Source organism: Phyllostomus hastatus, unplaced genomic scaffold, assembly GCF_019186645.2.
Source record: "Phyllostomus hastatus isolate PE091 unplaced genomic scaffold, TTU_PhHast_1.1 phas_contig_148, whole genome shotgun sequence".
In the NCBI taxonomy this organism is placed as follows: domain Eukaryota; kingdom Metazoa; phylum Chordata; class Mammalia; order Chiroptera; family Phyllostomidae; genus Phyllostomus; species Phyllostomus hastatus.
Window position 1 is genome coordinate 23,025,321 of NW_025333607.1, and position 24,775 is coordinate 23,050,095.

The 24,775-nt window shown below is 71.0% G+C and overlaps 1 protein-coding gene across 1 annotated transcript; it reads left to right on the forward strand.

Moving 5' to 3' along the window:
- Positions 1-365: 365 nt before the first annotated feature.
- On the forward strand, positions 366-24,775 carry IGFN1 (immunoglobulin like and fibronectin type III domain containing 1). Its single transcript, XM_045861512.1, has 27 exons — positions 366-457; positions 2,401-2,451; positions 2,640-2,753; positions 3,811-3,950; positions 4,658-4,757; positions 5,220-5,261; positions 5,488-5,527; positions 6,023-6,200; positions 7,774-7,887; positions 8,902-9,070; positions 10,025-10,297; positions 10,928-10,971; positions 13,150-13,152; positions 13,266-13,294; positions 15,330-15,421; positions 15,874-15,998; positions 16,577-16,718; positions 17,002-17,301; positions 17,800-18,099; positions 18,564-18,737; positions 19,343-19,471; positions 20,044-20,346; positions 21,101-21,189; positions 21,418-21,613; positions 22,166-22,465; positions 23,118-23,444; positions 24,316-24,775. Exons 2-27 carry the CDS (start codon positions 2,445-2,447, stop codon positions 24,327-24,329), a joined length of 3,744 nt encoding a protein of 1,247 aa, XP_045717468.1. The 5' UTR covers positions 366-457; positions 2,401-2,444; the 3' UTR covers positions 24,330-24,775.

Genomic DNA, 24,775 nt, shown 5'->3' on the forward strand with positions numbered 1-24,775 from the left:
ACGGCGGCTTTCTGCCTCTGTGTGACAGGCGGTGTCCTGGGCCCCGGGGACCCGCTCAGCCAGAGAGCCAGGGTTTTGGACGAAGGGACACCCGGGCAGAGCGGGCTCACCCCCAGGCTGCAGGCGTAACGGAGCCCGCCTGGTTCCGAGCTCAACGCTCTGCAAGACCAGGCGTCGGAGCAGCCAAATGTCACAGGGCCCTTCCGTCTCTGACCTCTGGGCGGCCGGGCACCAGCCCTGGGGGGCCTGGCCCTGCCAAGCCCTGTGAGAGGAGGGGGGGGCGGAGGCGGGGCGAGTGGGAGGGGCAGCGGAGCCCAAAAAGGCCGCCGTGACCTACATCTGCCCCAGCACCGCCTGGCCACCGCAGTCCCTCCGGAGGCTGGAGCAGGACAGGGCGCAGCCGCTGGAGACGGGGAGGGAGGAGCACACCGGGGCTGGAGGCCAGCAGCGAGCCCAGGTAAGCGGGCCCCGCACACCTGGCTGCCCACCTGGGGCGGGGGTGGGGCGCCGGTGGGGATGCTGCAGTGCTCCGTAGCTTGGCCACTCGAGCAGGGGCGGGCGGAGGGTGAGATTCGCCCAGGACATGCCCCGGCAGCCAGTGCCGCCCCGGGGTGCCCGGTCACCCCTGGGGACAGCTGCGGGGTCTTGGAGGAGAGCGTCTCGGGGATCCAGCCGGTACTCTGTCCCGGCCGGGCTTCTCCGGGCCACGCCTGGCTGAGAGTCAGTCCCGGTGACCCGGTCAGAGACCCGACGAGCCGTCCGGAGAGGGGTCTCGGGCCTGGACCGGGGCGTCCCTGCGCGGCTGGAGCAGCCCCAGCCGAGGAGAGGAAGGCAGTGGGCACCTGGACCTGCAGGGTGAACCCGGGCGGGGGGGCAGGGGCGGGGGCCGCCACACCCCTGGGAGAGGCTGCTGGGGGGGCACTGCGCTGGGAAGGGTCGGGCTCTTCTCGGCGGGGAGGGGAGCGTGGGGACGTGGGCTCCTTCCGTCCCTCCGCCGTCCAGGGGACGCCACAGTCCCCGGTCTGCGGCCCAGCCGAGCTCTCGCCCACCGGTCACGCACTTGGCACCAATTCCGGCCCTTCCCGAAGGGAATGAGGGTGCAGCAGGTGGTGCGGGGTCCCCGGGACCCCCAGCCCCACAGGCAGGGCCGGGCGCCCCTCCCTCTCGGCGGGGACCTGCAGGCAGGAGGCTGGAGGACAGGACTGCTCGTGTCACCTCCCGAGGTGACGAGTGTGAGGCACTGAGCTGGTGGCGATGATGACAGGTGATGGAGGTGACAACTAGGAGACCCATGTTGAGTGGCTGCCGGGTGGGGCTGTGGACAGGTGCCGGGCGGCCGCACTGGCCGTGGGTGGGACGGGGCCCCTCCGCCAACTGGGCGGCTGCCCTCGTCCTGCCTCGCCCTCGTGACTCCCTGCTGCCCCGTGGCCGTGGCCGTCACCACTCCAGAACACCGCTGGCGCTCCGTGGCATTCCAGCGTGGCGGGGCCGTGGCAGCGGTGCCGTGGGGCAGGCGTGGAGGGGCGGGCCACGGGGAAAGGGCGTGTGTGCCTCGAAGAGCTCTGTCCCGGGAGCCCACTGTGAACCCAGGGCCGTCTGGGCAGGACGCGGAATGGCCGAAACCGAGAGCCGTGGCCACGGGCCAGTCGCACCGGATGCGGGGTGGCCGGAGAGCCCTTCCGAGACATCCCCTCCCCTCCCATTCAGGGGTCTCCTCGGGGGTCTCTCCCAGCCCAGAGCCAGCTCCCGCTCCTGGGGGCACAGCGCAGACGCCACGGGGTGGGGGGAGACAGCGGTGGTGGCTGGGAGAGGCTGGGAGACACTTGTCCCCCAGACACCATAGTTCACTGGCCTCGGGGCAGGGCAGGCGGGTTCCGGGACAAGAGCCTGAGGGCAGGCGGGGGCGGGAGGGGGGTTCCTCTGGGGACCTGGTGTCTAGAAGGACCCGGACTGGCTGACGGAGGGAGGCCGGGGCTGCTGGGACCCGTTGCGGACCTGGGACTCTCCCGGGGACCGTCACGTCCCACGTCCCGGGGGCCAGGTCGTTGGAGCCGGGAGAGTCCTGGGGGCGGGAGCTCGACCTCCTGCGAGTGCGGACGCTGCGTCACCCCCCCCCCCCCGTGAGAGGCCCGGCCACCGCACAGTTTGCGGGCTCGGCCCCCCGTGTGTCTTCCCCCGGGGCAAGGGCAGCGCCCGGCCCCTGCTGGTCTCCAGGACAGGGGTCGTGCTGGGGCCGGGGAGCTGCAGGACACCCATCAGGGCCATCCGCTGGGGTCAGACAGGCCCTCGGGGGGACAGGCAGCAGCTGAACCCGGGGCCCCGGGTACTGGCCGATGGTGCCAGGGAGGGACAGGCAAGGGCCAGCGACCTCCCAGGAGAGATTCCGCCTCCTGTTCTCAGGACCCACCGCGCCCTCGGGAGCCGAGCAGAGCCTGACCCTGACCATGGCAGGTGAGTACCTCCCGCCCTCCTCCCCCGCTGTGCCCCAGGGTCGCGGCGGGCGGGGGCTCCGTCCCAGCAGGAGCTGGGAGTCCCCGAGCTGCCCGGTGCGGGACGGGAGGGGCCCTGGCCCCCCGGGGGCCGGCGGGTCGGAGCTCCACCGTGCTGAGGGCGCTGTCCCCCACCCTCCGTGCCCCCAGGGAAGCCCCTCAGGAAGCACGGGGTGACCGTGCGGCAGCTGGTGGAGGATGTCCCCGCGGGGTGCAGCCTGCCGGACTTTGAGCAGAAGCCCGTCACCATGGCGCTGGCGGAGGGTGAGGACGGGCGGGGGCGGGAGCTGCCGAGGGGACCCCCCCAACCCCCGGTCCTCAGGTCCTCACCAGCCACCCCGCATGTGCCTGCCCGGGCCCCCGGAAGGGCAGAGGGGGTCGGGGGGGGCGGGCCCATGCCACGCGGCTCTGAAAGGAGACACATCGGCGAGCGGGCGGGACCGGGAGATGCTGGGCTGGGCGCGGGGAGGGGCGGCGGCTGTGCCCACCCGGCGAGCCCCCGGGGGCTGCAGGCACCACCATTCCCACCGGGCTAGTTCCCTCAGGCTCCTCCGTCCAGGCGCCCACCGCTCCCCGGCCCTGGGGTCCGGGCTGGGCTCAGGCAGCCCCTCACTGGGGTCCCCTGGAGAGCAGTGCCCAGCGGGGTGGGGGGCAGGCCGGGCTGGCCGCTGTGCCGGCTGGTGAGCTTCCCTGACCGTGCGAAGCACTTCAGTTTACACCCTCCCGGTGTCAGAAAATGTGACGCATCGTGTCCCTGAACCGGACTTCAGGTCCTCAGCAACGAGGTCAGGGGGGACTCTCTCCCCTGGGGGGGGGCGGTGTATACCGCCCCGACAGAGCCGTTCAGGGCTGGCGGGGGCGCTGAGCAGTCCTGGGAGGGGAGCAGGCCCCGGGCTTCCAGGCCGAGCTTGGGCTCTCAGGACCAGCTCCTCTCCCCTGGCACCCAGGAGCCAGTCCTCCCTGGGGTTGCCACCTGCACGCAGAGAGTGACAGGAGACCCACACAAGTCTCGTCCCCTCCCCGGCCTGGGGACAGTCCTTCAGACCCCTCTGCCCCGCCCCTTGCAAAGAAAGGCCTGTCCCTCCCAGCCCTGCTCCCCGGGGAGAGTCCCTCCCTCCAGGACAGAACCCCCTGCCGGGCACAACCTCGGGGCCCCCAGGGGGCCAGGAAACAGGCGTGTGGGGGCCCCTGCGCCGGTGGGCCGCGCCAGCCCCCTTCCGGAGGCGGATGGTTGAGATGCCTAGGCAGTGGGGGCCACGCACAGCAGCGACTCAGTAATGCACTGTCACCCCTCCCCCCCGCCTCCCCCTCCCCTCCCCAGGGAGAAACGCCCTCTTCCGGGCGGTGGTCTGCGGGGACCCCCTGCCCGAGGTGCGCTGGGAGAGCAGCAAGGGGGAGCTCAGGAACTCCAGCAAGTACCAGATCCTGTCCGCCCCCGGCAGCAAGGACCACACGCTGCAGGTGAGAGCCCTCTGGGCCCGGCCCCCCCCAGGCCTCCACGTCCCTTCTCGCCCCGCGAGGCTGCTCGGGACCTCCATCTCCGGAGCTGGGCTGCGGGATGACCGTCCTGGCTGGAAACGTCACTTTCTGCTCTGAGCCTCCCTTTGCTCATCGGGGAGTCGGGGCGATATCGGTGTCCGGTTCAAGGCCATTGCGAGCCCCACGGGTTTGGGCAAAGCGGCAGCCAGCGCCCTGGCCCCCAGCAGGTGTCCCCCCATGTCGGTCAGTACGAGTAAGATCCGTAGCTGCCGATCATGAGATGCCCACCAGGTGCTGCAGCCTGGACTGACTGCTCCCTAGACGGGGTCTAGTGACCCTGACCACTCACCACGGTGTGAGGCACTGTTATCCTCCCCTGAGGAGGAAAGAAGCAAAGGCTCAGGGAGGTCAGGGGACCTGCCCAAGGTCACACAGCTGGGGACGCACAACAGAGAGGACACTCGGCCCCGGACGCGCCCGAAAGACGGCTCCCTCTGCCCCGGGCGGAAGCTGGCGCGTCCATGCTCCGCCGTGGCCTCGGTCGTCCGGGGCCATCTCTCTCCCGAGGGACGCCGCCAGCTCTCTGGGCACGAGGCCAGGCCCCTGCGCCCCCCGCCCAGAGCCACGTCCAGGGACAGAGGGGGAGGAGGGGAGGGCCGGCCCCACTCCTCTGCCCTCGGCCTCTGCAGATCAGCAAGCTGACCGGCGAGGACACGGACGTGTACCGCTGCATGGCCGTGAACCCGTACGGCGAGGCCGTGTGCTCCGCCAGGCTCACTGTCATCGAAGGTGGGCTCGTCCGGTCCCTGCGCCGGCTGCTGGGGGCCGAGGGGAGGCAGAGGCCACACCTGGTGGGGGAGGGGAGGGGAGGGAGCCCCTCGGCGGGGGATGTGGGCGACCGAGGGGTGGCGGAGGCTGCAGGGCCGGCCAAACAGCCTCGGACGCGCTGGGCGGGACGGGGCAGCTGCCCCTTCAGATGTGGGTCAGCTGTGGCCGTGGGGGGCACGCCCCTCCTGTGGGCCGCCACCTGGCCCCTGCGGACCCCGAGTGGGTCGCCCTGCAGGGACGGGGTGTCAGCGTGTACATCGGACACACCCTGCACCCTGCTCCTCCCTGTGGCCGGGCTGGCCCGTGCCTGGGGGACCGGGAGGCCGGGCCCTGGTGCACCTTGTCCTCCCAGCCACGACCAGTGTGCCTGGCTCCTCCCCTGCCGGCCGCACTGACGTCCTCCTCTCCTCCCCGACGGCCCAGTTGGCTTTCGGAAGAAACGGAAGAGGGAGGAGCCCCAGCCAGGTAGGTACAAGGGTCGTCGAGGTCTCCTTGGTGACTTCGGGGGGGTGGGCGGCTCCTTGTCTGGTGCCCCCAACTTGGCCAGGCCCATGTGGGGGCTTCCTGGGCCCTCACCCGTCCCAACTACACGGCCCCCTTCATCACCCCCGCTCCCCAAGGACAGCCCAGCCTCGGCCCCTCCTCGGACGCCCTCCCTGGGGCCGGGGCCTCACTCCCCTTCCTTCCGCAGACCTCAGGCAGGAGCTGATGGACCTACGGAGCTCACTGAAGTAGGTGTGGGCCTGGCCGTGGGGCAGGGGTTGCAGGGTCCCCATCCCTGCAGCTCCTGTGTGCGTGCAAGGCTCGGCCCCTGAATCCACCCTGGGCACGGGCGGGGGGCCAGGCTGCAGGTGCAGAGGGGCAGGAGCAGGGTGCAGGGAGGTGGGGCTCCGGGTGCAGCCCGGCCACTCCTGAGCTCCACCCCGAGTGAACACCCCCCCCACCCCCGGGCTGACTCGCTCCTCAGTAGAGCGGGCGCTCCGCCAGCCCAGGGAGTTTAAAGCGTGTTTTGCAGCAACAGCACCTAGTTGCCCCTAAAGACATGTCGCTCGGAAACGCACTGCGCAGGTTGTTAGGTGCGGGGGGACGGCTCACCCCCAGACCCCAGCCAGTGCGCCCCTCTCCTCGAGGGCAGAGAGGGCAGCCCCCCAGACAGCCCCCACCCCCGGGTGTCAGCCCCTGAGGCCCCCAGGCCCCCGACCTGACCTGCCGGCCCCGCTCCCCAGGGCCCCGCCCCCCAGCGCGCAGAAAGCCGTGGACCCGCAGTACGTGTGGCAGCTGCTGCTGTCGGCGGACCGCAAGGACTACGAGAGGCTGTGCATCAAGTACGGCATCGTGGACTTCCGTGGCATGCTGCGCAAGCTGGAGAAGATGCGCAAGGAGCGGGAGGAGAGGATGGCCCAGGTGCCCGCGCCGCGCCCCGCCGGGCCTCGCCAGCCACCCCCGGGAGCGGGGGCAGGAGCTGGGCCTGGGGGGCGGGGCGGGCAAGCCCGGTGAGGCCTCCGCCCTCCTCCAGACTTGCCGCGCCATCCGGCCAAGGGCCCGGGCTGGCCGTCGGCGTCCTGGCTTTGAAACCTGTCTGTGGCACCAAGTCTGGGCTCTGGGAGGACAGGGCCACTCTCTTCGCTTCCCTAATTCCAGCACGGGTGGTGCAGTCACGCCCGCCTCACGGGGCTGGGAGGGGGTGTGCAGAGGGCATGTGCCTGTTGCTGGCACCTAGTGAGGGCTTCCCGCCAGCCAGCACTGTCGTCACCATCACCACCACCAACAACAACCTCACTGTCACCACCACCATCATCACCACCCCACCATCACTGTCCACCATCATCACCTTCACCACCATCATCACCACCACATCATCATCATCACCATCACCATCATCACTGTCACTGTCCACCATCATCACCTTCACCACCATCATCACCATCACCACCATCATCCTCACCATCACCACCACCATCACCACCATCCTACCACCACTATCATCATCACCATCATCACCACCATCATTGTCCGCCATCATCACCATCGTTACCACCATCATCATCACCATCATCATCATCACCATGACCATCATCACTATCACCATCATCACCATCATCACCATCACCATCACCACCATCATCATTATCACCAACACCATCACCACCATCCTACCACCACTATCATCATCACCACCATCATCCCCACCATCACCAACACCATCATCACGTCACTGCATCATCACCAACACCATCATCACCATCCCCACCATCATCATCATCACCATCATCACCATCCCCACCATCATCACCACCATCATCATCACCACCACCATCACTAACATCGTCACCACCACCACCATCATTATCGCCAACACCATCACCACCATCCTACCACCACTATCATCATCACCACTGGCACCATAACCGTCACCATCCCACCACCACCACCGTCATCACCACCGTCGCAGGCCCTGGGGACCTGTCTTATTTCCAACCTTCCAGGGAAGGGGTTGCACGGTCCCCAGTGGCCTCCTACTTCCAGTGTCTTACGACGTCCACGGGAGGCTCTTTCCCGTGCTGAGCCCAACCACAGTCTAGTGGTAACCCTTGTCCTGGGGACACAGACGACTAGGTTTCCCCATCCTGAAACTGGTGCCTCACCCACCTGCCAGCCCAGGCCCGTTCTCTCCCCTCCGCACTCCCCCATCCCTGGGACACGGGCCCCAGCACGGGACTGGCACACGGCGGGTGCTCCCCCCGCATTTACCGGACGGACACGAAAGCCCCCCATGTTCCCGGGACCCCTGCACACACCGGGGTTCTTTCTTGCCCCCCCCAACCTACTGTCTCCTCCTGGAGAATTTCTGCTTCTCGGGGCTGCGCACCCCACTTCTGAAGGGGGGGGACGCGTGCTGGGCTGAGCTTCTGGGGGCCTGGGGTCGGAGGGGCTGGGTGCCCTGGAGCAAGCTCTCCCGGGGCCCTGTCTCCCCTAGTACGTCTACAGCGCCTCCGACATGACCCACATCGCCGTCAGCAGGGAGGGCGTCGCCTCCTTCGGAATGGAGCTGGACCTCAAGGACCCCCAGAGCAGGATCTCCCTGTGCAAGGTGGGGCCCGGGGGCTGGCACGAGGGGTGGGTTCTCACGGGGGGGGGGGCAGTGCTGCGGGACTGGGGCAGCGGCCTCGGTGTCCTGGGCGCCCCTGCACAGGCGGTGACGCTCAGGTGGTGAGCCCTGCGCACTGGCCCGTTTCGGGCCGGGCCTGGGGCAGACGTGCCCGGAGACCTCCTGCCTCCCCGGAGCAGCCAGGCTCTCCCTCCGGGACCTGCAGGTGAAAAGAGGTTCTGAGGAAGTGTGCCCCTCCCTGGGGGCGCTCCAGAGGCGGGGCCCCCCTGCCCGGGCCCAGGGGTGGTCCGTCACCCCTCGCTGGGGCCGGCGGGAGGGGCAGCAGAGCACAGCCCCGGTTCTGCGGTCAGACCCGTCCTGGCTCCACCACGCACTGGCTGTGCCTCAGTGTCCTCGCTGGTGACGGGAGGGAGCCGGAGGCCCATCCCGAGCGGGCACGGCGAGCTGGTGCGCGAGGGGCCCTCCCTCCCTCCGCCTGGCCGCCTCCCTTTTCTGCAGCTCAGTGGCCCCCTCGGCCTGCCAGACAGTCCCCGAAACCCACGGGGCCGATTCCGACCGCCCTGTGTGACGCTGGCCCCCAGCCCCGTCGGGGCACCCCTGCACCCACACCCTCCTCTCTCTCCTGCCCCCGGCTCTGTCGCTTTCTAGCACGCCCTACCTCACCTACTTGGGATGTTTGCATGTGTCCGTGTCCCCAGAGCAGGGCCCTTGTCCGTCCCCTTCCCTGGTGTGTCTGTCCCACGTGCCTGCCGCAGAGCCCGGCACACACCGGGCATCTGAGTGCCGGGCGCTGGGCTCTGTGGTCGGGGTCGTGTGCTTTGCTAGAGGGTTCATTTCCCTGCAGCCTGTTCACCCCGCCCCCCCCTTCTTCCCCTGTCCCATCTCCTCCAAGGCCCAGGGACACTGGCCGGGTGCCCGGGCCACAGAGGGGGACAGGGGCAGGAGGTCCTGAGGGCCCGCAGAGGCCCCGAACGCCCTCTTCTCTCCCGGCCTCAGGATGGGGAGGAAGTCCCCTTCAGCTCCGACAGCCACGCCAAGCACAGCCTGCAGCGGCTGGGGAAGCGCTACAGCTTCCAGATCCAGGACGTGGGCCCCGAGGACGCCGGCATCTACGAGGTCAAGGTGGAGGACGTGGAGATCTTCACCACCGAGCTGGAGGCCGACAGTGAGGGGCCACCCTGCGGGGCCGGGGGGGCGGGGGACAGGGTATCTGGACGCGGCAGGGACACCGGTGCAGAGAGAGCAGTGTGACGATGACGGTGGGGAGGGGCGCCCGCGACTGAGGAGGGGTCTGGGGATGACCTCTTTCCCAAAGTCTCGGCCAAGGTCGGCGTTTGCGGCCTGGGGACTGGGCCGCGCTGCCCTCCTCAGCCTCTGGGGCTGGCGCCGTCCTCGGCCCGCCCTCCCTGCCCGCGGCTCCCAGCGACCCTCGGGGTCAGCCCACGGTGCCCGCACACCCAGGCAGCGCCCTGCCTCCCAGGCCTCCGCCCGCACCTGGGCGCCACTGCTCCCCCACCACCGCGCCCGGTCCTGTTCCCACAGGCAGCGTCCCTACTCGCCGCAGGGACGCAGGTTCCCACGCACCACCCCTGAGCCCCCGGGCACCGGGAGGGGGCCGGCGGGCAGCAGGAGAGGCCGGGGAAGAAAGCTGAGGCGGGAGGAGGGGGCAGAAGGGGCGAGACCCCCGCAGGCCTGGGTGCGGAGCCTGGCGGGCGAGACAGGCAGGCCCTTTGACCTCAGAGGCCTGGGCTTCCTGACCTGTGACGGGGACAGAGCCATGCCTGCCTGGGAGGGGACCGGGAGGATGGACGCGGGGACGAGTGCAGAGCGCTCGCTCGCTGCGTGTGCTCCCGCGTCCTCAGGCGCCCGCCCTGCCCCCGCACCCGCCCTGGGGTTTGGAGCTACAGAATCCCAGGCCGGAAAAGAGTCTCCCTGTCCACAGCCTAATTATCACCCTCTTACCGACACGGGGGACAGAGGGGACCCCTCCAAGATGACCGGGGGGGTTCGTGGCTGAGCCGGTCGAAACCGGGTTTCTAGACGGCCAGCGCCACCACGCCAGGTCATGCGGAGCTGACCCCCCCGCCGAGCTGACCGCCTGTCCCCACTTCCCCGGCAGCCATCCTGCCCGGCGTGGTGGTGCCGCTTACCGAGACCCGCTGCGAGGAGGGGGGTGACGCCGTCTTCCAGTGCGTCCTCGCCGACGCCTGCCCCGACGCCTCCTGGAAGTTCCAGCACCGGCCGCTGCGGCCCAGCGACAAGTACGAAGTGTCCATCTCCCCCGACGGGCAGACCCACCGGCTGGTGGTGAAGGGTGTCTGCCCCTCGGACGCCGGCCCCTACACCCTGGAGGCCGGGCTCCAGGCCTCCACTGCCTGGCTGGTGGTCGAAGGTGAGTGGTCCCCGCTGTCTGCCGAGGCCGGAGGTCAGGCCCAGGGCAGCACTTGGGGGGCGGGGCAGGGGCCGCCCCTGGTCACGCGAGTCCCCCCTGGACGGCGCCTCCGCTCCTCAGGCCTGTCCGCCCCTGCAGTGTGGGGCCGCCACGGCCAGCCCTGTGCCCCCAGCCGCCTCTGCTCCATCCACGGGGCCTGTGGGGTTCTTCTGGAGACAAAGGCCCAAGACAGCCCCGGGGTCCCAGTCCAGGCTGGAGACAGGGGCTGAGGTCCAGGGGACGAGAAGTCCCCAGATGAGGCCCAAGAACCTCGGGGGGCTTGGGGGTCGAGGGGATCCCAGGAGACAAGGAGCAAGCAGCCGCAGGGAAGGGGGGGTCTTTGGAAAAACCACGTGGCCCTTGTGGCGTGTTGATGAGCACGTGACGGCCCGTGTACTCTCCCCTGAAGCCCCTCCCCCGAGCCTCCCCACAGCGGCGTGGGGGCGGGGGGGTGCAGGACCGCCGGCGTCTCTACTGGGAAACCCAGGGTCGGGGGAGGAGCGGTTGGGTCTGGCCAAGTGACAGTCAGCCTGGTTTCACGGCTCTTCTCTCTGTCTCTCTCTCCACGGGGGCGGCGACCTGTCACCAAAGCCGGCAAGGACAAAGGCCTTCCGCCCACAGGCGCCGACCGCCACGTCCCGGCGCAAGGAGCCCTGACCGCAGACGAAGGGGAGTCCAGGAGCCCCCGTGGCCGGGGTGGGGGGCCCGGAGAGCAGGGCCCCGAGGGGGGCGCCCTTGAGGCTGCTGGGCGGGCTCTGGGGCTCCAGCTCACCACCGGCCTCGAGGGGGACGGCCTCGGGGGGCACGGCCAGTCCCTGCCAGGGGGGGAGGGGGCAGCCTGGGGGCCTGGGCAGGCGGGAAACGGCTTTCTGGAAGCAGACGGGCACAGAGACTCCCTCCGCGGGGAGCACGCGCTCCACAGGGACAGGGGCGGGGACCCAAGACTCGAGGGGAGGCCCCACCCACCAGGAAAGGGCGGGGAGTCGGGGCTGGGCCGCCCGGACAGTCACCAGCTGCAGCAGGGCGGAGACAGCGATGGGGACCGGCGCGGCGGGTCAGCGGGGGGCTGGGGCGCTGGGTCCCGGCCCCGTGCGGCTGGAGGACCCGGGGGCAGTGGGGAAGGGCAGGGGCACAGAGGGGACGATGGGAGCCAGCTGGACAGGGACAGCCAGGGACAGCTCTGGGGGGCTCGGCTGCGCCCCGGGGCAGGAAAGAGGGCCCAGGCGGGGTGGCAGTCCGGCCCCGGGGGGTCTGGGCCAGAGGGGGGCGGGGGGCAGAGGTCACAGCAGGAGGGGCGCCTGGGGCGGGCTGGGGGTGGTTCCGAGGCAGGAGTCGGTCCAGGGGCCCTGGGGTCCCCTGAGAGCGGGGGGTCCAGCTCTGAGGCAGGCTGGGGCCCTGGAGCCTGGGGCTCTCGGGGTCGGGGCTCTGGCGGCCAGGGGGAAGCCCAGGGCTTCGGGGCCCCAGGACAGTCTGTAGGACAGACGCCTGCCGGCCAGGAACTCTCGGGCTCTGCAGTATCGGGGGGCAGAAGCCTCCTGGGGCGCTGGGGTGCTGAGGGCGCAGGGCAGGAGGCCAATGGCTGGGGCCCCGGGCAGCCTGTGGGTGAGGGGCGGGGCTACAAAACTCGTCCTGACGGCCCCGGAGGGCCTGGGGGCTGGACGAGCGAGGGCCAGGGGGCACTGGGGGCCTCGGGCCAGGCGGGGGGTGGCGGAAGCCTCCAGGACCCCCACGGCAGGATGGCAGGTCAGAAGGGGTCCGAGGGCGATGGCCGAATGGAGACAGGGGGCCCAGGGCCTGGGGGCGGTGCAGGGTTCAGCCTCAGCCAGGCGGGGGCGCACCCCGGGCCTGGCGTGCAGGGGTCTGGGGGTGGGGGAGAGGGGGCAGCCGGTGCCCAGGCGCCCTGGCCGACGGGGTCTGGTCAGGGGGGCGATGCCAGCAGCCACTGGCTGACCGGGTCCCCAGACCGGGGCGCTCAGGGGCCCTGGGGGGCTCGGGGAGGCGTGGATGGAGCAGGAGGGTGGGGGGCCACGGGGCCCGGGCCAGACTCCCGCGACGGGTCCTGGGGCTCCGGGGAAGGAGGGCCCAGAGGCAGAGCGGGCGCTGGGGCCGGCTCAGCGGGACCCTGGGACGGCGGCGGCCTGGGGCGATTCGGGGGGGCCGGACCCCAGGGTGGGGCTGGGCACGGTAAAGGCTCGGGCGAGCTGGCGACGGGCTCTGCTCCCAGACCCGGGGCCCCTGGGGACTCGGGGCCTGAGGAGGGGGGTGGCTCGTGGGCGCAGGGGGACAGGTGGGCCAGAAACCGAGATGGCAGCGGTTCTGCACGGAGCGGGCGGGGGACACCGGCTGGTCTCCAGGGGGGCCCCGGGGGAGCCGGGGTGCACCCAGAGGCCTGGGGCGCATCCAGAGCCCAGGGCGATGCCGGCCCTGGGGGCAGAGGGGGACTTGGGGCCACTGCAGCGGCAGGGCCTGCAGGGGGGTCACCCGCAGGAGCACAGCCCGGGGCCTCGGGAGGCACAGGGCCTTGGGGTTCGCCCGGAGGAGGTGGGGGCTTCAGAGCCGCAGGGGCGATGGGGGTCCCTGGAGAAGGAGGCCCTGGGGGGGGCCTGGGCGCCCTGAGAGCAGGTGACAAAGGGGGTGACGGCTCCAAGGGACCAGGCACCGGGGTCCCTGGGGCTGGAGTGGGTCGCTGGGAGCAGTCCGGGCGCCCCGAGGCACAGGCCTCTGACTTGGGGGTCGGTTCTGAGAGCTGGGGGCCCGGCGGGCCTGGCCGTGTGCCGGGCTATGGGGAAGGGTCTGGAATCCCAGGGTCGCAGCTTGTGGAAGGTTCTGGAGGAGAGGCAGGGGGTCCAGGGCCCAGGGGGATGGCGTCAGTGGGGGAGGGAGGCTTTAGAGACGGTCCAGGGAGCCTCGAAGGCATGGGGTGGGGGAGCAAGGCAGGTCACAGGGACGGGATGGGGGGTGCTGGGGCCGTGGGGTCAGTAGATGGGGCAGGTCACAGGGACGGGATGGGGGGTGCTGGGGCCATGGGGTCAGTAGATGGGGCAGGTCACAGGGACGGGATGGGGGGTGCTGGGGCCATGGGGTCAGTAGATGGGGCAGGTCACAGAGATGCTTTGGGGGGCTCTAAGGGAATGGGGTCAGCAGATGGGGCAGGTCACAGGGACGGGATGGGGGGTGCTGGGGCCATGGGGTCAGTAGATGGGGCAGGTCACAGAGATGCTTTGGGGGGCTCTAAGGGAATGGGGTCAGTAGATGGGGCGGGTCACAGGGATGCTTTGGGGGGCTCTAAGGGAATGGGGTCAGTAGATGGGGCGGGTCACAAGGGTGCTTTGGGGGGTGCTGGGGCCATGGGGTCGGTAGATGGGGCAGGTCACAGAGATGCTTTGGGGGGCTCTAAGGGAATGGGGTCAGTAGATGGGGCAGGTCACAGAGATGCTTTGGGGGGCTCTAAGGGAATGGGGTCAGTAGATGGGGCGGGTCACAGGGATGCTTTGGGGGGCTCTAAGGGAATGGGGTCAGTAGATGGGGCGGGTCACAGGGATGCTTTGGGGGGCTCTAAGGGAATGGGGTCAGTAGATGGGGCGGGTCACAGGGATGCTTTGGGGGGCCCTAAGGGAATGGGGTCAGTAGATGGGGCGGGTCACAGGGATGCTTTGGGGGGCCCTAAGGGAATGGGGTCGGGGAGAGAGGCGGGTCACGGAGGGGGCTCAGGAGGGTCTGCGGAAACTGGGCCAGTGAGTGAGAAGGGCTACAGAGACGGTCCCGGGGGCAGCGGGCTGACAGGCTCTCTGGCCGCGGGGGCACATGAGGGTGGGCCCCGGGGCCGAGAAGCCCAGGGTCCCGGGTCAGGGAGCTGGGCAGCATCAGAGGGGCCTGACGGTGGCACCAGCTCCATGGGGGATCCCAAGAGGGGCAGGGGACTGGGGCTGGTGGACGGGACCGGTCCCGGGCTGGACTCTGGGATGCCCGGAGCGGCAGGCGCTGCAGCCCGGCGGGGCTCCAGGGTCGGCTCTGGAGGTGGGGGGCTTCCCACGGGGGAGGGTGGGTCTGCAGGCCAGGCAGGGGGCGTGGGGGCTTCTGGCTCTGGTGACGGTCGGGGGGCAGTGGACGGGGGTGCCTGGGCAGGGGCCGCTGCCCCGGGACCCGGACACGCAGGGGGCTCCGGGAAAGCAGGCCCAGGGGCAGCGGGCCGGCATGGAGCGGCTGGCCGGGCAGGACCGGGGCCTCAGGGAGCGGAGGGCTCGCTGGGAGGTGGGAAGGAGGCGGAGGCATCAGGGATGAGCCCAGGCCAGGGTCCGGACAGCGGCCAGGCGCCCCGGGAGAGGGGCAGGTCCGTGTCAGAGGCTTCCACTGGGCCGGGGCTCAAGCACGCTCGGGGCACAGGCGGGAAGGGCCAGAGGTCTGAGGGAGAGCGTGCAGGAGCTGGGGCCCAGCCACCCGGCTCCGGGGGCCAGGCGGGGGGTGCAGGCCAAGGAGAGGCCGGCGGGGGGCAGGGCCCGGGGTTCCTGGACGGCAAAGCTTCAGCCCCCGGCAGGGACAGGTCTGCTGGTCGGAGGGACTTGGACCGAGCCCGGAATGGCCTAGAAGGTCCTCTGGGCGGCACAGACTCTGGAGACAGACCCGGGGACCTGGGGGGCCCGGGCTCCCCGCTCGGCAGAGAACGGAGAGCGGACAGGGGGCCCCTGGGGAAGCCGACATCCCGGAGGGCCGAGGATGACGAGAGCCAAGGCCCAGGGGCCCTGACGGAGGACACGGGACAGGCAGCCGTCGAGTCTGGAGGGTCGGACAGGCCTGGCCCACCTGGGGGCAGGCCCCGGACACGGCGGGGCGCCAAGGTCGCGGCCACGGAGGGGCAGGCATCGGATGTGGCCCGAGGCAAGGGACAGCTGGCTGGAGCAGGGGACGCAGGGGACGCAGGGGAGACTCCGCGTGAGGACGGGAGCTGGGACCCCTCGGGTCACCGGGGCGGCGGCAGAGGTCGCACGGCGGGCAGGCTGGACACCGGTGGTCACGAGGAGGACGCCACCCGGAGCCCCCGATCCAGACGCAAGCCCGGCGCTGGTGGTCTCTTGGAGGAGGCCCGAGGTGGGTGTGCTCGCCTGGCCCGGGCCCGGTCCCGCCTCCAGCCCCAGGCGGGTTTCCCTGCCAGTGCCCCCCCATTTGGGGTGGTCCTCCCTCCCCCCAAGTCCAGGAAGCAGCCCTCTCCTCCTTGCTCAGGTGAGATCCCGGCCAAGGGGCTGGCAGTCCCCTGGGCGTCTGTCCAGACACACAAAGTCCAAGTGCAGAGTTGTCCCGCTGACTCGGTGGGTCACCCTGACACCCATCTCTGAGGCTCAGGGGCCTGTCACCCCCGTGCACCCCAGGTCTCCACGCTGTCCCTGCCCCACCAAGAAGAATAGGGGGCTACCTGCTGCCGCTGTCAGAGCGTAGCTCGCAGGAGCCGGTGGCTTTCCGGGGTGCCATGCGGGCCAGGGCCTGGGAGGCCCGGCCTTGGGGGCCCGAGGGACCGTCCCCAGCCTCTGTCTGTGTCTCTCCAGGCCCCCGGGGCCACTTCTCCCAGGGCCTGGCTGACACGGAGGCCAGGCTGGGGGAGGCAGCCGTGCTGTCCTGCATCCTCAGCCGGGACCTGGGACCTGGGACCTGGTTTAAGGACGGAGTCAAGGTACCACCCCCTCACCTCCACCAGCCAGTGGGGGGGGGGCAGAGGGCGGCAGAGGGGCACATTCGTCCTTGGTTGTCCCGGTGCCTCTGCAAGTGTGACAGCCAGCCGCTCAGTGTTTACAACGCCGAGGATTCCAGCCTCCTGTGTCCCGGTCACCGCCCCCCGCCCCCACCCCGAGCTCTCAGCTGCCCCAAATGCCTCTTCTGCCCCAACACCTGTCGCCTTCTGAGCGCCCTTCACGGCCCCACACAAGGGCCGCCCTGCCGGCCTCACCAGGCGAGATCTCCTGGCCCCGGGACAGCCATCTGTCCTCCAGCCTGGCTGTCATCTCGGGCAGGGCCGTCACAGGGCCTCAGAGCTCCGGCTTCCGGCGCCGCCGGTGTGGCCTCCGGCTCCATCGGCAGCTGGGACCACGAGCGGCCCCCTGCTGCGTGAGGGCGCGGCGGCCACTCGGCGAGGCGGCGGAGCAGAACGCCCGCACGTGGCCGGCGGGCGGTCCCGCCAGGTTCCCGCCTGGTTGCCGGGCCTGGGGGCGCCCTGGGCTGGGGCTGACCGGCTCCGCCGCGGCCTGTCCGCAGCTCGACACCCAGGAGGGGTTCGTCGTGGAGCAGGACGCACTGGTGCACAGGCTCCTCATCGCCCGCGTGCAGGAAGCCCACGCGGGGCGGTACGCCTTCGAGGCCGGCGGCCAGAAGAGCGAGGCCACCCTGACCGTCCGAGGTGAGGCCCAGCCCGCCCTGCCCCGCCCCGCCCGCCCGCCTGCCCCCGGTGGTACGCGGTCACCCGGGTGTTGGGTGGTCTGCGTCCAGTTTGGAGGAGACGGTTTTAAGACTCCTTGTCAGGGGTCCTTCCAGCTGGAGATGAGATCCCCCACGAACCCTCAAGAGGTGGGGGTGGGGCTCCTGCCTCCCATGGGCCCAAACTCTGGTCTCTGGGTCCCTCCTTGCGGGCCCCAGTGCCGGAGCCCTGGCCTCTTTGACCCCTGGCCCCGTGTCCTCCCTAGATCCGCCCGTCATCGCGCCGGACGTGGCCGAGAGGCTGAAGGAGCCGCTGGTGGTGAAGGCCGGGAAGCCGCTGACCGTGAAGGTGGCCTTCCAGAGCCGCCTGCCGGTCCGGGCCTCCTGGACGAAGGACGGAGCCGAGGTGGACGGCTCGGGCGGCGGGCGGGCCCAGGTGTCCCTGGGCGACGACATCACGCGGCTGTGCCTCCCCAGCACCAGCAGGAAGGACAGCGGCCGCTACAGCGTGACGCTGAGGAGCAAGGGAGGCTCGGCACGGGCCGACGTCACTGTGCAAGTCATAGGTGCCTGCCTGCCTCCCCCGCCCGGGGCCGCGGCTCCGGGCGCCCCCTGCTGGCTGTGCGGCGCCCTGCTTGCCCACTTCCCAATGGGGCCGTGGCTCCGGGCGCCCCCTGCTGGCTGTGCGGCCCCCCGCCTGACACTGCAGGTCCCCTGGCCACCCTCCGCGGCCTGGGTGCAAAGCAGCAGCCCTGACCGCGGGTGGAGGGCTGGCTGTGCTGACACGGGACCGGCCCTGAGAGCCTCGCTGGGTGGGATGGGGCCCCGGCAGGAATGGTGCCCACAAGGTGGGCAGGAGGGCGGAGGGGAGTGGACTGCCGGGGCTGGCGCTCCCCACGGGGCCGTCCTGGGCATGTGCGTGTATGAGTGTGCATGTGTGTGCATGTGTTTGCGTGCGTGCAAGTCCCCAGGGCAGGCTTCTCTGCTGACAGGGGGCCCAGCCGGCTCCGCTGCGGCCCCTCTGACGGACGCCCCCTCCCTCCCTCTGCTCTCCTGGGTCCCAGACAAGCCTCAGCCGCCCCAGGGCCCCCTGGAGGTGCAGCACTGCCGGGGGTCCGGCGTCTGCCTGCGCTGGCGGCCCCCGCGGGACGACGGGGGCCGGCCGGTGGACCGCTACGTGGTGGAGAGGCAGCAGGCGGGCCGCAGCACGTGGCTGAAGGTGGGCGAGCCCCCCGCGGACAGCACCAGCTTCACGGACGCCCAGGTGGAGCAGGGCAAGAAGTACGCCTTCCGCGTGCGGGCCGTGACCTCAGAGGGGCCGGGGGAGGCCCTGGAGTCGGAGGAGGTGCTGGTGGCTCCCGATGGTGAGCGGTCCGGCGGGGGCTGGAGCTGGGGCCGGGGCTGGGGCTGGGCCTGGGGCTGGGGCTGGGGCCGGGGCCCGGGGGGCCATTCCAGGCAGGGAAAGGTCTCCAGCCCTTGGAGGGCACCATGGAGTCTGGGGGCCAGGCTGATGGGGTCCCTCCCAGCTGAGGCTCTCCTGGCGGAGGGGACGGACACACGGCACCCACTCTCAGGACGCTGGGTGGGCTGGCGTCACCCTCACGGGCACCCCGTCTGGAGCCTTCTTCCGGGGCCTGGGGGCCGCTGCACCCCCAGGCTGCTGGGCTTGTTTGTCCCCATCGCTCCCTGAGGAGCCAGAAGAGTGTCCCCGAGCACCGGCTCAGCCCCAGCGCTCCCAAGGAAGGGACAGAGTGTGTCTCCCCCAGACGGCCCACCCGCCCCCGAGGCGCTCCCCCGGCCTCTGGCTGACCGCCCCCTCCACCCCCAGCACTCCCCGGGCCCCCCTCGGCCCCGGCCATCCTGTCGGCCTCCAGCAAGAGCATCACTCTGACCTGGACGGCACCGCGCGGCCCGGGCAGCGCCCACCTCCTGGGCTACCTGGTTGAGAAGCGCAAGAAAGGCAGCAACACGTGGACGGCCGTGGCCGACCAGCCCGTGCCCGGTAAGCGGCCGGCGCCTGGCCTCCCTGCTGCTCCAAAGCGGCAGCCTGGCCCCAGGTCCTGGCGTGCCCGGGGTGCCCACCGGTGGCTCTGCCCTGGGGACATCGGGCAATGCCTGGCCGTTTCAAATTGTCACCACTGAAGTGGGGGAGTGACACCCAGTGCGAACAGGCCAGAGATGCCACTACACACCCGGTGACACGCAGGACAGCCCCTCCCCCCGACTCCCCCAGCAAAGACTCACGTGGCTGAAATGTCCACATTGCCGGGGGGCGGGGAAGGCCCTGGTTTCATGGGCGTCTCAGAAGGAAGCCAGCGATGGAGCGGTCGCCCTGTCTGTCCACCTGCCCCAGGCAGCTTGCCTGCTTGCCCAGGACTCAGTTCCCACTCCTGCAGGGCGAGAGGTCGAGCACGCGCCCACGACCACGGGTGCGGCCACGGCGGGGACTCGGGCCCGAGGCTCGGGTTGGGGCAGCACGCTCCCCCATGGGGAGGCCTGGGCCCCCACTGGGTCTTCTCCAGGCACCACCTGCGTCCCAGTGGCTGCTCCGCCTGGTGGCGCGGACGTGGCGCTGACGTGGCCCTGACGTGGCACACACCTCCACAGAGCGCAAGTGCACCGTGGCCGACCTGAGGCCCGACTGCCAGTACGAGTTCCGGGTCACGGCCGTGGCCCCCTCCGGCCCCGGGCAACCCGGGCCCCCGTCGGATGCCGTCTTTGCTCGGGACCCCATGAGTAAGCGGGGCGCGACCCAGAGTGAGGGTGGTGGGGGTGCATCGGGGGGGGCCCTGCAGGGTGGGCAGGGTCCCGGAGGCTCCCTGTCCAGCGGCCGCTGGCTGCTCACCCAAGGGACCAGCCTGTGCCGGGACAGGATTCCCAACAACTCGGTCTGCCCTGGAGGAGCCTCCCTGTGCTCAGTCCCGGGTACAGCGGGGCACTCAGGGAGCCGCCAGGAAGGAGGCCGGCCCACTCTGTCTGACCCAAGTTCCCCAAATCTAAGCAGAGAATACCTTTTCCACAAAACACCTTCCACCCCCTCACGGGGAGGCACACAGCCCGGGCGGGCGGCTCTGGACCCCCCGTGGGAGGCGGTGGTGACCAGCAGCAGCTTGGAGCTCGGGCAGAGAGATGCAGGATGCTAGGCTCTGGGGTCTCGGAGCCTGAGTGCCACCCACGGCGGCAACACTAGGGGTCAAGCCACAGGAGGATGGTTGGGGAAGGGGCCGGCAGGGGTCGGACACGTGGGATGAGTCGGGGAGACTGCCTGGAGGAGGCCCCGTTCCTGACGCCCCGCGGCGCTCCGCCAGGACCGCCCGGGCCCGTACGGGACCTCCAGGTCACAGGCACGTCCCACACCGGCATCAGCCTGCGCTGGGCCCAGCCGGACGCAGAGGACGGGGACGAGGCGCAGGGGTACGTGGTGGAGCTGTGCGCCTCGGACAGCCTGGAGTGGGCCCCGTGCCACGCGGGCACCGTGCTGGCCACCTCCTACACCGCCAAGGGGCTCCGGCCCCAGGCGGGCTACTTCGTGCGGGTCGTCGCCGTGAACCAGGGGGGCCGCGGCCCGCCCAAGGCGCTGGACATGCTGGTGCACGCCGCGCCCGAGTCCGGTGAGTGCCGGCTCCCTGCGGGACCCTTCCGTGGCAGAGCTGCAATCCCCTCGCCCCACCCCTGCTCAATCACGTGGCGTTTACTGAGCACCTGCTAGGTGCCAGGCAGACTCTGCCTCAGGAACGCTTTCTCGTGACCTCTCGTAAAACCCCCGCGAGGCTGGCGTTTGTGACCCCCGTCCACAGACGAGGCCCTTGGCCCTGGGTCTCAAGCCGGCTGGGGCAGAGGCAGGATTTAGAGGGGCCGCGGACTCCAGAGGCCGGCCCGTCCCCAGCACCCCGGCTCCCCGAGCCCGGCCCCAAGTCGCAGGGGCTGCTCAGCACCCTCTGCTCGGGGTCCAGGAGTCCCAGCCTCCTGCTGTCCACAGGTGGCCGGCCTCACTCCCTGGACCGTGGAGGCAGCCGGCCCGTCTCCAGCTCAGGCTGACCCCTGAGACCATCACAGCGTCCCCGTCCCCTGGTGTCACTGTGACGATAAGGGAGACGTACCTAGACAGCAGACGCTGCACCCGAGCCCAGAATCCTGGGGCCTCGTCTGGGCCCCGCCCCGCCCCCGGGGGCTGAGGCGGGTCGCCTCCTGCCGCAGACCTGCAGTGGCCTGGCCTGCAGAGTGAGGGGCCGGCTAACTTTCTCCGCGTCCTCCTCTGCTCCGGCCTCGCCTGACCCTCCGCGCCCAGCTCCCCCTCGGCCGTGGGCAGCTGGCCCAGGGCCCCCGCCCCCAGAGGGAGGTGACACGCCGTCTCCTGCGTTGCAGTCTCTCCCAAGTTCCTCGTGGACTCCAGCACGAAGGACTCGCTGATGGTCAGAGTCGGGGACACAGTCCGCGTGCCTGTCCGCTTCGAAGTGAGTGTGTCTGCCTTGCGGGCGTGGAGGGGGGGCAGTCGTGGCCGAGGGAGCCAGACGCAGCCCGGCGGTCCCCTCTGGCCCCCGGTCAGCGCCCGGGGCTGGTGCGGGGCGTCAGGCCAGAGCGGGGAAGGAGGGAGGAGCCCGCCTCAGAGGCCCAGGCCCCTCCCCCGCACGCCGCTGCCGCCGGCTCACAGGCCCCCTCGCCTGCCCCTCCCCGGCCCCCAGGCTGCCCCCACGCCGGAGGTGACCTGGCTGAAGGACGGCCTGCTCCTGCCCAGGAGATGCGTGACCTCCACGGAGGACGGCCTCACGCAGCTGCTGGTGCCCGTGGCCAGCCTGGCCGACAGCGGCGCCTACACCGTGGTGCTGCGGGGCCCGCAGGGCCAGGAGGCCTCCCACACCTTCTTCCTCAGGGTGTCAGGTGAGGCGGCCCCGGCCGGCGGCCGGTCTCCGCTGTCCTGCCTCCCGGGGCGGGCCACGCAGAGACCCCGCCCCAGCCCCCTGGGGGCTGAGGCCTGACCGGCGGGGAGGCCCGGTGCGTGGGGGGGGGGGGGGCGGTTCACCGGGCTGGGACCTCAGGGACAGGGAGCCCCCATCTGGACCTTGGCTAGTCGTCCCCTTGGGTCTCAGAGGACAGACGGTCACCCCCTGGCGTCCCTTAAAACCCCCGGGGAGACCTGTCTGTGGTCCTCGTGGGAGCTGCCGCCGCTGTCCCCACGGCCGTGATCCCCGGAAGGCAGGAGCCAGTGACTAGCGGGCTCTGTCACCCAGCAGAGAGAGCCCCGCTGTCCCTGTCCGGGGTCGGGTCACTCGCAGACCCGGGGGAGGCGCCCGCTCTGCGAGAGCGCCCTCTGGCGGCGGCTTCCGGCCCAGCAAGACCCCGCCCCACCCCAGGGGGCCGGGACCCAGGGAGGGTCCCGCGGACGCCCCGCTGGGCGCCCCCAACCCGGCTCCTCTGGCCTCTGCCCCGCAGTGAAGCCCATGGCGCCGGGGCCCATCAGCCTGAAGGAGAACGTGCCCGGGACGGTGACGGCCGAGTGGGAGCCGTCCCCCAGCGAGGCCAAGGGCGTCCCGCTGCACTACACGGTGCTCACGCGCTGCTGCGGGAGCGGGCCCTGGCGCGAGGCGGCCAGCCGCGTCTACACCAACCGCTTCACCCTCCTGGGCGTGCTCCCGGGCCGCGAGTACTACTTCCGAGTGGTGGCGCAGAACGAGCTGGGCGCCAGCGAGCCCTCCGACACCAGCCAGCCCTGGTGCCTGCCGCGGCAGCGAGGTGAGCTCCGCGGGCGGAGGGGGGCGCCGGGGCCGCTGGGCCCGAAAGGACCGCGGCGCGTTCGCACGCACAGCCGGACCTGGGGCGGTCCCTCCCCCGCTCCCGTCCCCCCACCCCACCCGCACGAGGTCCCCCACTCGGGGGGGGGCCCTGCCCCGTGGGCAGGAGGGGCGGGGCTGTGGGGGTCCGGGACGCCCTCCGGGAGGCAGGGGGGAGGCCAAGGCCCCTCTGAAAACCGAGAGGGACTCGTGGCCGGAGAGAGGGGCTTGCAGCGCCGCCGCTGGGAAACCGCTGCCAAAGCCGGGGGCGGGGTTTCCTTTTCCCGTTAGTGCCCGAGTGACAGCGCCCCGCACCGAGCAGTGAGATTGTGCTCGGGGTTCACTCCTTCTCCCCGCCCCCCCCGCCCACGACTCACTCTGGGGTTCTAGCATGTCCGCAGCGGATGTGCGTCGGCCTACAGTTTAAAACACCCCAAACCCTGGTCTGCACAAAAGGACCAAAGGGCGAGGGACGCCGCGGGGGCGCGGCTTGCGGGAGGGAGGAGCCCGCGTCCCCGCGGGAACGCCCAGCCCGGCTGACCCCGCCCAGCCCGGCTGACCCCGGCCAGCCTGTCCGCCTCTGACGCTCCCGTCCGACCCCGGCCGCCCCGCAGACACGGTCACGGTGAAGGCCCCCAGCCGCCGGGAGCCCGACCGGAACCAGAAGCCCTGGTTCGCCGTGGGCCTGCGCTCCCACCTGCTGCCGGCCGGCTGCGAGTGCCGCATGAGCTGCGCCGTGCGCGGCTGGCCCCCGCCCCGCGTCACCTGGTTCAAGAACGGCGAGAACCTGGACGGCAGCCCCGCCGTGTACAGCACGGACACGCTGGGCGTGTGCTCCCTGGTCATCGCCAGCGTCTCCCTCGAGGACAGCGGCCTGTACAAGGCCGTGGCTGAGAACGCGCTGGGCCAGGCCATCAGCACGGCCACGCTCCTCGTCACAGGTAAGGCGCCACCCCGGCAAAGGCCGGGCTAGAGCAGGGGGGGTGGGAGTCAGAGGAGGGACCACGAGCTTGCCCCCACCCCCGGGGCCCACAGGGGACCCGCCCTCTCTGGAGAGATCCACCAGGATGCCAGGTTCTCCAAGCAGCGGCCTGTGGACTCTACCCTTGAACCTGGCTGTCACTGGCCCCTAGCAGCCCTCCAGGGCCCTGACTGGCTGTCTACTTCCGAGCTGTTTGCGCTGTGTCACTGATGAATGGCTCTTGGCACAGGGGCCCCTGTCACCCACCTCAGCTGCCCGGGGTGGGCTCATGACCCCTCTCAATGAGGCGGGGGGGCTGCTTCTGTGCCGTGCCTTCCTGAATACACCCTGGTCTGGACCTCAGCACCCCCAAAGCCACGCTGACCCTCTTGGTAAACTTTCCAGCAAAGCAAATGATATATGTTGATAAGAAAACATTCACCCCCCGCCCCCCATAATACTGAAACATCTTCTAGTTGGAAGAGCCGAACAAATCCACAGATAAGCAATAACCCGGAACACTAATTACTCAGAAGAGTCCTCTGTGCCGCTCCGGCCCGGGGCTCCCTCCCCCTCCCCGCCGGGCCCGAGCCCTCTGTGCCCAGCACCCAGGGGGCTTCCTGGAGGTCGGGTCGGGGCAGACGCCAGTGTCCAGGCGGTTCGGTTTGCCTGTGGGCCGGGAAGGGCTCTGCCTGAGCTCTGAGAGCGCCTGGTGGCCGGGACTTGAGCCCGAGCTCCCGATGGCAGAGCACCCCAGGCCTGACCCCTGCCGTGTGACCCTCACAGTAACAGGTTGGGGGGACGGGCCGCCACTCCCCCAGTGACAACACCCGGCACCCCGTGTCTTCCAGACTCCAGCCCCTAGCCTGGGGCGCCCCGGGCCGGCCCTGCCCGGCCGCACGGCCCCGGACGGTGAAGACTCCGACCCGACTCCCACGCTGGCCGAGGGCCCGTTGGCGGGGCCGGAGGGCACTGCCCGGAGCCCCGGGGGGGCCGGAGGGGGGGCCGCTGGGGGAGCCACCAGGGAAGCCTGGAGTCCTCGGGGAAGAAGAGGGAGAATCCGGGACGTTCCGCCGCCCGGCCCCGGCTCCGCTGAGCAGCAGGACCAGAACCCCCCGCCCGGCGCGGCTTCTCTCCTCGCTCCGGCCCCCCCGGGGACAAGCGACCTGCCGGCCGTGGGTGGCGGAGCGGGCCTGCTGCAGCCCAGGGAGGGGCCGCAGGGGCCGAGGAGCCGGGCGGGGACGGGCCTGGAGGGCACACGGGTGCCAGGGGTGGGCACTGGTGTCTGTACTTCTGCTCATTAAAGCGTTG

What these genes read in the sequence shown, in the direction of transcription:
- IGFN1 (XM_045861512.1), top strand. An exon ending in CTTTGCTCGGGACCCCATGA is followed by an intron (nt 19,472 to 20,043) that starts GTAAGCGGGGCG and finishes GCGCTCCGCCAG; the next exon opens with GACCGCCCGGGCCCGTACGG. An exon ending in CTTCTTCCTCAGGGTGTCAG is followed by an intron (nt 21,614 to 22,165) that starts GTGAGGCGGCCC and finishes TCTGCCCCGCAG; the next exon opens with TGAAGCCCATGGCGCCGGGG.